Source organism: Onychostoma macrolepis, chromosome 20 (assembly GCF_012432095.1).
Source record: "Onychostoma macrolepis isolate SWU-2019 chromosome 20, ASM1243209v1, whole genome shotgun sequence".
Lineage (NCBI taxonomy): Eukaryota > Metazoa > Chordata > Actinopteri > Cypriniformes > Cyprinidae > Onychostoma > Onychostoma macrolepis.
The window spans coordinates 22,244,864-22,254,810 of record NC_081174.1 but is presented as its reverse complement, the minus strand read 5'-3'; the positions used below and the strand labels follow the sequence as shown (position 1 = coordinate 22,254,810).

Here is a 9,947-nt window from a genome sequence, read left to right as displayed (position 1 = left end):
TTATTAAGGTTCTTATTTTTTTAAAAATCTTAAGTTTCATCTTACAATACATATATAGGCTACTCTTATATTGCTATATATATATATATATATATATATATATATATATCATTTTGGTGTTCACAGAATATGTTCACCAAACCATTTTAATCCTCGTTCTGTCATTCAAATTCAACAAATCAATTTTTATGAATTTAGTAGTTTTATATTTGATCTTCAAACAATGTATCATAATTTTGTTTCTTAATATGTGATCTCTTTATGACAGTTATTGAAACAAAAAAACAACAAAAAAAAAAACATGTTTCCTTTGGAATTTATTTAGCCAGTGTTTTGAAAGGCAGTCTCTAGCTTTGGCAAAGTTTTTTGTAGTTTTGTGGTTTGACGAGGTTTAATAAGTGAGAGATGGCGTACCCCAGTTTATAGTATTATAATATAAAAATAGTTCAATTTTCTGTCAATAGAAATTTGGCAAACAAGTTCACTTGAGTTCAGAGAAAGGTTTCACTTAGAGGTCTACGTTTGTGACTTGTCTTTTGAAAAATTCAATGTGATCTCCTTAGGATCAAGACACTGTCTGGTGCAGGAATGCTGCTTTTTACTGCGCTATTCATGTTTAGCCAAGTAAGTTCATGTACAAATATACAATATACAAATAAAAACATATATATATACAAAAAATATATGCAAAAAAAAAATTATCCTGAATAATATGAATCATGAATGGTAGCCTGACTGCCACATACTGTACTACATACTGCTCTGACTGGTAATCATGCCATTGAATTCATTTTTTTAACACTCGACATCACCTATGTGCTTCAAATTCATTTAAATGTTAATATTTACAGTATTTTATGTATGTTTTCTAATCCATACTGTAAGAACCCCATTCTCTTTGTTAGACAAAATCATTTGTTTATGAATAGAAAACAAAAGTACTGACTGTTTTCTTCTTCTATTATCTAACAGACTTCATATGTGGGTAAGTTTTCATTTGACTAGACACAGTTCTTTCCAAAATCTAGTTTTAAATTCCACTATATAGAGTTAAATCACACACAAATAAAACATGCAGCAAATTTTTAATTTTACAATGTATATGTTTTCAGGGTCCACAGAGGTGACCCATTGGGCAGAGGTCATGATTGAGGGGAATAAAACATTAAATGTTGCAGTTCATCTGTCTGGACTTATAGGGACTGTTCTGGATACAACAGGGGTAACTATCACAAACGCTGAAATAGCAGCAGGTGAGTTAAACCTACCATGATTCGAATAATAGGTTATTCTTTATAAAGAAGTTTTATAAAGTTTTAATTCACAGTTCTATTTTTATTTATATATATATATATATATATATATATATATATATATATATATATATATATATATATTAAATAGTTTTGACATTAATAAACATTAAAAATCATGCCAGATTTCATTTTAAAACAGCATAAATATGAAGTTAAGTCATTATGATTATGTATATTGTTATAGAGTGTGAGATAATTGGCCAAAATTCAACATGCTGGTGTGGACCAGACTATGTTTGGAGCAATCCTGTGTGTGACAATGTAAATAAATGCTGCAATGTGGAAAAATGTGTGGCAAATATTTCACACTACACACCTCTGTGTCTGCCAAAAGTGAACGGTAAGTTGTCAAAATATATCAAATTGAAGTAAAAGTCAGACATCACATGTGCAATTCTGGAGAATATTTATGATTGTTTCCCTCTGTGAACCTTATAGTTTCACTTATTGGTGTACTCACTGGGAGCGCCCCAACGGTCCAAAGCGTGGTAGGTTTGCACATCCTTATTTGATAAATGATTACTCGTTCTGAAATGCAGTAGCCTATCTGTAAGCAGCTGCAGAAATGCATAATATAATATTAACTACGTAAGAGATAATGTACAGTCAGTCGGTGATTATAGCCAAATAAACCCCCATTTTGCGATAAAGACCGACACACTGACTACATTATAACACTTATTGCACAGCCACTCACCAAATAAATAAAGACATATACATTAAATATTGATTTGTGATTAAATTAGTTCATAATTATATCTTTTTCGTGAAGCCACAAAACATTTACAAATCTTTTATTTTGAATCAGTGGCTCGGAGTTTGTAGCATCACGTGATTTCAGCAAACAAGGCTTGGTTACATCATACAGTTTTGAACGGAGACATTGCATTAGGGGCCCCCTCTCTCGTTGGACCCTTGGAATCATTCTTCTAACCTTCCCCCCACTTACGGCGCCCCTGCCTATTTCTGCTCAATAACACAAACAAGTAGCCTACAACATAAGCACGTGAAAAAATAATATATATATATATATATATATATATATATATAAAAGATACTCTTTAGTGAAAACATTTGCAATTGGTTTGTAAAAGATGTCATTACACATGTTTGAGCTGAGTTTTCGTTGCATTTACACCGTGTGAACCAGCAGGTGGCGCCAGGCTGCGTTGTTAGATGTTGATTCACTTTGCGAAGCGATTGGATCAATTTCAAAGATTCGAAAAGCTTTGTTTCTCATATGGCTTAAGTATAACAGTAGCTATTTTCAATAGGCCTTTATCACACTTCCGCGTTCGAAAAGCGGAAGATTCAAATAGTAGCGTAAAAGAACTTCCGCTGCAGGCTCTATCAATGACTGTGCCCGTAGCACGGCTTTGTTGTGGATTATTTATGTAGAATTCATCACAGATACGTCTTCTAAAGACACCAATCTCAGTTTACAACAATTAATTGAGTATTATGAAACGAAGGAATATGTTGTCACGATATCCAGATGCGTATTTCGTGACTTAAACAGGAGCGCGCGAGCCATACTGTATGTGTACAGGCAATTCTTCACAGTCTGATCGCCTTATTTCAACACACAACAGCGAGAAAACTATATAAACAACATATATCACATTAATAAGCATTAGAAATAGCCAAAGCTTAAAACATTACTATAGGCTGTATGATTAAATTAAAGGTTTAGGGCAAACTTGTATTAAATATGCTCATAATTTTTCACGCGTTGACTTTATGATGCAATCCTCTATATTTGCATCAAATTTAAGTTGTTCAAATAAAGAAATATTTCCAGCCCATAGACAATAATTAAAAATAAGTTTGATCATCTTAATCGAGTTATTCTCCGTGATTGCGTGCAACGATTGAATATCATATACTGTGAACAAGAGCGGGAGGTTAATCACAATAAATATAATTCAAAAATAAACTAAATAATATTCAAATTAAATCAGTCCGAGTATTCCTCTGGCAGTAACTTGAGCTGCCTGCTCTTCATTAATCTGACGCTGACAGTCGGGTCGCTCAGATAGGCTCATGTTACACATTAAAATGAAGGATGACATGATACATGGTATGGAACCGGTATAAATATGCAGTTTTAACATTGACGTTTATTGCATCAATGTTCAACTAAACTAAATTAGTTTAATTTTCTTCACAAAAATGCCGTCTGTCCATTGACAATAAAGCGGGCGGAAATTCCTTTACGCTACTAATCGGAGCCGGATGTGACGACACGCGGACTGTGATAAAGGCCTATACAATGGATAACTGAGACGCAAGGTGGCGCTAGCAGCATTTGAAAGAAAAAAAAGTAAGTTAAAAAAAAAAAAGTAGTAAGAGTAACTAATAAGAGTAAGTTCGCTGTGTGATATGAAAGACGCGTCTTAAGTGATGAGCAGACCGCTAGGTGGCGCTATTAACTAAACAGAATCACTTATTCGAGAGAGCCGTGCAATAACGAAATATAGTATTACTGAACTGAAAAAATTGTCACTAAAATTACCGAGCAGTTATTTATTCAGTTATAACAAAACTCTTACTCATCATCTTAACACATTTGCTTTTCAGCTGCTGAGTGCTTTTAATGTGCTAAATGCCTTCAACTCATTGACTATGCAAGGCAGCCTGTAAGATATTCTTCTTCTCATCATTTTCATCTTACATTTTTATTTGATTATCTGAATGTAAATGAAGTAATAATAAAGACTTGAAATACTTGTTCGTTGTTTATTCATTTGATAACATCTACAGAGATTTGTAACCAAGATCTTCATGTTTCTTCTCTTTTGTCGCACAGTCACACAGGGTTACATACCTACGCTCACAATTTCACAGTCTCTCTTAGTTCTGTGTTTGCCACCCCCAAAGTTGAAAGCATAATTGCTAAGCTGTTGTCAGATCCAACCATTTACAGTCTCAGTCTTAAGTCACTAGGTAAAACACTGCAATCATATCAATATTTTTGGTCACTTGTTCGATCTATCCAGCCATTCCTACCCATCTTTTTACTACCACAGTGTTTTATTTTCATTTGCAGGCATGGTATACATGGAGGCACCTACAGGAAAAGTGTGTTACAATTCAAGACAACAGCTGAACTGTACCAGTATAGAGGTTATGAGCAAGTGCGTGTGGCAGATGTCCAGAGATAATGAAGCGGCATTGACTCTGGGACCAGGGAGTGAAGTACAGCTGTCAGATACTTGTACAGAACTCTCAACAGTTGCACTTCTAAAGACAAGTGGATTCTGGTCAGGTGTGTTGAATGCAATCATATGAGTGAAGCAAGATGCCATTTATGATATTGTGACCTTTTTTTTCTTAATTCTCATTTTCTTGTTATGCCAGGAATGTACAGCTGCCTATTTGTCACTGGGAACATAGCTCACATGGCCATGGCACCTATACAAATTGCACTTCTGCCAGAGGTCATTAATGTGACAAGCAATCCACAAACTGCAGATTGTTCTGCATCATCATCCACCAAAGTTAGCATCTTATGTTCCATCGAAAACAGCACTGAAACCTACAAAGCCATGCTAAAACTCGGAATTACTGAAATTGCACCCGTTAAAGAAGGTAAGGGTATAATTATCTTATAAATCTCTCATTCGATGGAACGTGAAGCTGACGCTTTATTATCTTTATAGAGCAAATAATCAATTGAGTCTGCAAATCACACAACGTTTATACTACTGTTATATAAACATATATAATTGACAGTTTTTGTAATCAAGCAATTTACCAAGTATTGCAAATGTAAACATGTTCCAAGTCAAGCATTATTAAAATGTGGTTTAGCTCTAAAGAAAATCCTCATTCATGAAGTACAAACTTCAAACATATGGCTCCAAAAAGGAGTTAGATATATTTCAAACTTTAAAATGAATGAATGTCATTTCATTAAAAACAAAACAAACCAAGATAGATAGATAGACAGATAGATAGATCTAATGATCTAATTTTATGAGATCAATACATTTTCAAGATACTTTTATTTTTATTTTATTATTTTTATTTCAGGTTTATTTGACAGGGACAATGCGCATCAATAATACATAAATGTACAATGTGCCAGAATTAGCCAGAAGGCTATTTTGCATCTGCAGTCCCTGAAACTTTTCTGAAAACTGTTACTTACAGTATGTTACCTGGATATTGCTCTTATCCATAACTGGAAGTGAAAACAGATAAAAAATGTTACCCTTTTTTTTGCAGAGAAAAATGGAATAATCAAGTATACAGCAGAATTCACTGTTGATTGTCTGGCAGACGGCAAACCAAGTTCACTTGAGGTCAGCTGCACTGTAGAGAACTCTTTGAATCAGCTGCGAAATCGCACAATAAGAATACCAATCATTTACCGTAAGTACTGAAAATCACGCTCTACTAATGTAAAAGAATACCATTATACAAAACCCCTTGGTGACTGGTAAAGTAAAAAAAAAAACATTGTTTGGATGATTCATTTGTTTGTTTGTTTGTTTTTATAGCCAGTGATCTGTTTTGTCCAGAGGACGAAACTGTAGAGAGAAAATGGCCAAAAACAAAGAATAATGAAACAGCCGTTATAGATTGCACTGCACCAGGGAGACAGGGCTTAATGAAACGCAAATGCATTGGAAAAAACTGGGGGGAAGAACTCTCTCTGTGTGTTAAAGCAGTCCTGAATAGTGTAGCTTTGCAAGCAAAGGTATGCAAATCTAGAAGAGGTGACTGATGCTGAGTGACTTAAAAACTTGAAGACATAACTATGGCATCTGAAATGTGCCTTCAATGTGGAAATGTCTTATGTTTATCTCTCTCCAGGATTTTGAAAAAGGACTTGGAGCAACACAAGAAGGCGCTCAGTTTATCTTTCAGAGCTTGAAAAATAACACATCTGAAGAGAGCGAGAACACTTTTGGTGACGTCAAGGCTGCAGTTTCTGTTTTCGAAACCATGAAGAAGGCATCAGTAAACATGGCACTAGGCGAGAACCTTCTTCCAGTAAGCATTTCAACCACTTCACTCACTTATATATATATATATATATATATATACACACACATTTTTTGTTAGTATTATGTATTATATATAATTAAATAGTTCAAATATATATATTTTTTATTTAAGTTTATATGCACACAGTATTTTACATCAATATAATTTCACCATGTTACCATCTGAAATGCAACTCAGGATCTAACATTATCAAAATGGTCGTATACTTTAACATATTTGCACTTATCAGTTACAGAAAAAAATCTGTTCTTTTATAGGATTTCATTGACTCCGCTAGCAGCATGTTGAACACAAGCTGGGAAGTGGGAGACGTGGAAGAGAGCAGTTCACTGGCTTCACAATATCTGTCATCCGTAGAAGGCCTCGTGAAAAGCATCCGAATAAATGCTAGTGAGGGCTACAACTCCTCAAACATTCAGCTTCAGGTCTGCCGAAGCGGCAGCACTTGCAACAGAACCGTTTTCAACGTGGACGTTGAGCTGAATGCCACAGCAGATATGGTGAAAACAGTAGGATTGCAGAGCTTGGCCAACCGCCTGCCAAAACTGGGCTACGAGAAGGCATTGTTTCCAAGCATAGTCGTATCCAGCACAGTTGAAAACAACACTCAGTCGTCTGTGAACATCAGACTAGGTTTTCCAAATGAAATGGACAGCAAGTCCACGATGACCTGCGTGTTCTGGAACGTCACTGAGCAAAGATGGTCAGAGGAGGGCTGCAAGTATGTTAAAGGCCCTGGAAACCTTGCCTACTGTGAATGCAACCATCTCACCTCCTTCTCCATGCTCATGTCTAAGCATTCAGTAAGCATGCCTTTTCTAGATCAGCTCACGTACGTCGGACTGGGAGTCTCCATATGCTCTCTCATCGTCTACATCATCATTGAGTGTTTGGTCTGGAGCACCGTAGTCAAATCCAACCTCTCCCACTTCCGGCACACTGCTCTCCTCAACATCTCTCTGTGTCTGCTTTTGGCCGATTGCAGCTTCTTAGCTTCCTCCTTCCCATCAATCCTAAATGACACCTTGTGCCTTGTTCTGGTGGTGGCAAAGCATTACTTCTTCCTTGCGATGTTCTTTTGGATGCTGTGTCTGAGCGTCATGTTGGTCCACCAGCTCATTTTCGTCTTCAGCCACATTGGGAAAAAGATGTACATGATCCTCGGATTCACCATTGGCTACGTTTGTCCGACAGTGACTGTGGCTGTTACATACGTGTACTACGACCAAGCAAGCGACATCCCATACTACAGTCCTAAAACGTGCTGGCTTACCTATCAGTCAGCCATGCAGGGATCCATCCACGCATTTCTCTTCCCAGTCGGGACCATCATTCTGGTGAACTTGTTTTCCATGGTGGTGGTCATTGCAACCGTTTTAAAGCCATCTGGAGCTGAGAGCAATAAAAAGGGAGACAATGATGCTGTGAAAAGCATCATCAAAGTGGTTATCTTTCTCACTCCAGTTTTTGGTGGGACTTGGATTCTGGGGCTTTTTGTGTTTCTGATGGATGATTTTACACAGTTTACTACATATGTAGTGCATTACGCATTCACTATTGTCAACTCCCTGCAGGTATTAACCAGTCTCTTCATGCAAATTATAACACTTTAAATAGTACAATAGATATATTTAATAATTTATATGTAATTCCTCTGTATCATCTATACTTCCAGGGCTTCTTCATCTTGTTGACAGGATGTTTTGCAGAAAAAAGGGTATGCACTGATATTGACATTAGGTTTTCGTTTGTTTGTTTTTGTCACACTGACATGTTTCTTCATTTTCTTTTCTTTTTTCAGGTCCGAGATGAAATATTGAGAATAGTTCTGGGGGTAAGTTCTGGGAAACATAAAATTCTTGATTTCAAAATATGTTCAAATAAGTTGAAAAAATTATTCTAAAAAAACATGTTTAAAATACAAAATTATGGTTTCCTTCCATCAGAAATCAGGAAAAGATCAAGGAACAGTAACAACCACAAAATAAAAGATCAATATAAATAATTGCACACAAGGTAAGTGTTTGGATATACCTTAATTTCCTTGATTGATTTATAACCAGGAGTGCTTATGTCAGGGAAAATTCAAGTCAAGCCACATTTGTGACCCTGGACCACAAAACCAGTCTTAAGTCGCTGGGGTATACTTGTAGCAACAGCCAAGAATACATTGTATGGGTCAAAATTATCCATTTTTCTTTTATGCCAAAAATCATTAGGATATTTAGTAAATATCATGTTCCATGAAGATATTTAGTGAAATTCCTACCATAAATATATCAAAACTTAATTTTTGATCTGTAATATGCATAGCTAAGAATTTCATGTAGACAACTTTAAAGGCGATTTTCTCAGTATTTTTATTTTTTGCACCCTCAGATTCCAGATATTCAAATAGTTGTATCTCGACCAAATATTGTCCGGACCTAACAAACCATACATCAATGGAAAGCTTATTTATTCAGCTTTCAGATGTAGAAATCTCAATTTCGAAAAAAATTGACACTTATGACTGGTTTTGTGGTCCAGGGTCACATTTATTTATATAGTGCTTGATACGATGCAGGTTGTTTCAAAGCAGCTTCACAGTAATAAACAGGAAAACAGCACTTCCATTGCAACTCCAAAGCAGCTCTACAAAAGATGACAGTGTTGTTATTTAGCCCGGTTTAGTTCAAATTGTTTATTCAGTTCAGTTTAGTAACAATGTCCATGATGAAAAGTTAATCAATTATTAAACAAATTCAGTTTAGCTGTAAAGCAGCTCTGCAGAAAAGAATAGTATCATTATTCAACTCAGGTCAGTCAATGTTTATTCAGTTCACTTCCATAACAGAATTATTAAACTTATTAAACTTCAAAGGTAGCTCTACAGAAGACAATGAAAAATTCTTAACAAATTTCTTTAATAAATGTTTCTGCTTTCAATTTGTATTGCAGAAGGAACATGTAAAAAAGAAATACAGGACATTGATCCACCTCTGAACCCACAGCAGCAAAAAAAATAGGAGAGCGAGCGCAACTGTTTGGTGAAGACCTAAAAGTACTTCTTGTACTTTAAAAGACTTAACATCTTTGGAACAAAGTACAGGCTGTGGTCATCCCTTTTTATTTACTGCATAAAATTAGGAACAAACAGTGAGAAACAGATACAAAAAAATATAATAGATGTTCATGTATGTGTTTTTAAAAGAACAATATAAGTGCGGCTGTATATATGTAGCAATTATCTGTAGTTTTCTACCCTGATTGTCGTTGTCTTTTATTTAACACTGTCTCTCTACATGCAATGTAAAAAGTGGTCACCAACCTTGGTTGTAAGCTGATTAGTTTTAGCTCTGCTTCTATTTTGCAAATCTATGACATCAATTTCTATGTACTGTTTAGTAATTCTGACTAAATATCTAAAGAACCAAAGTTAATTTAACACATCTTAAGCACTCTTCTTGAGCCTGACAAATATATATATATTTTTTTTTCTTTCTTTCTCTTATTAGACATATTTCCTTGTTTCTTTTAAAGGGATATGGAAAATAGAGAGATGAGATTGTTAATAAAGATGTTTATTGTAAGATGATTCATTAATAAAATACTTTGCTTATCAAATAGTGATGT

The 9,947-nt window shown here is 35.2% G+C and overlaps 1 protein-coding gene across 2 annotated transcripts; it reads left to right on the top strand.

Annotated features, from left to right (window-relative positions):
* Window positions 1–1,124: 1,124 nt before the first annotated feature.
* Window positions 1,125–9,922, top strand: adgrf3b (adhesion G protein-coupled receptor F3b). 2 transcript variants are annotated; one of them, XM_058755882.1, is made up of 15 exons: window positions 1,125–1,253; window positions 1,501–1,656; window positions 1,755–1,804; window positions 3,897–3,955; window positions 4,126–4,262; window positions 4,366–4,584; window positions 4,677–4,907; window positions 5,547–5,693; window positions 5,822–6,021; window positions 6,138–6,317; window positions 6,590–7,906; window positions 8,008–8,049; window positions 8,134–8,166; window positions 8,279–8,348; window positions 9,273–9,405. In XM_058755882.1, exons 1-14 carry the CDS (start codon window positions 1,145–1,147, stop codon window positions 8,318–8,320), a joined length of 2,922 nt encoding a protein of 973 aa, XP_058611865.1. In that variant the 5' UTR covers window positions 1,125–1,144; the 3' UTR covers window positions 8,321–8,348; window positions 9,273–9,405. The 2 variants fall into 2 exon arrangements, with proteins under 2 accessions (XP_058611865.1, XP_058611866.1); XM_058755883.1 differs by lacking the exons at window positions 1,125–1,253; window positions 1,501–1,656; window positions 1,755–1,804 and adding an exon at window positions 3,558–3,639 and having other exon boundaries at window positions 9,273–9,922.
* Window positions 9,923–9,947: the final 25 nt, after the last annotated feature.

Bases quoted from the DNA above. Each gene is read 5' to 3' on its own strand.
- adgrf3b (XM_058755882.1), top strand. From the start codon at position 1,145: ATGATTGAGGGGAATAAAACATTAAATGTTGCAGTTCATCTGTCTGGA. The intron at 1,805-3,896 runs GTAGGTTTGCAC...TTTGCTTTTCAG, and splicing joins CCCCAACGGTCCAAAGCGTG to CTGCTGAGTGCTTTTAATGT. The intron at 6,022-6,137 runs GTATGCAAATCT...ATCTCTCTCCAG, and splicing joins GTGTAGCTTTGCAAGCAAAG to GATTTTGAAAAAGGACTTGG.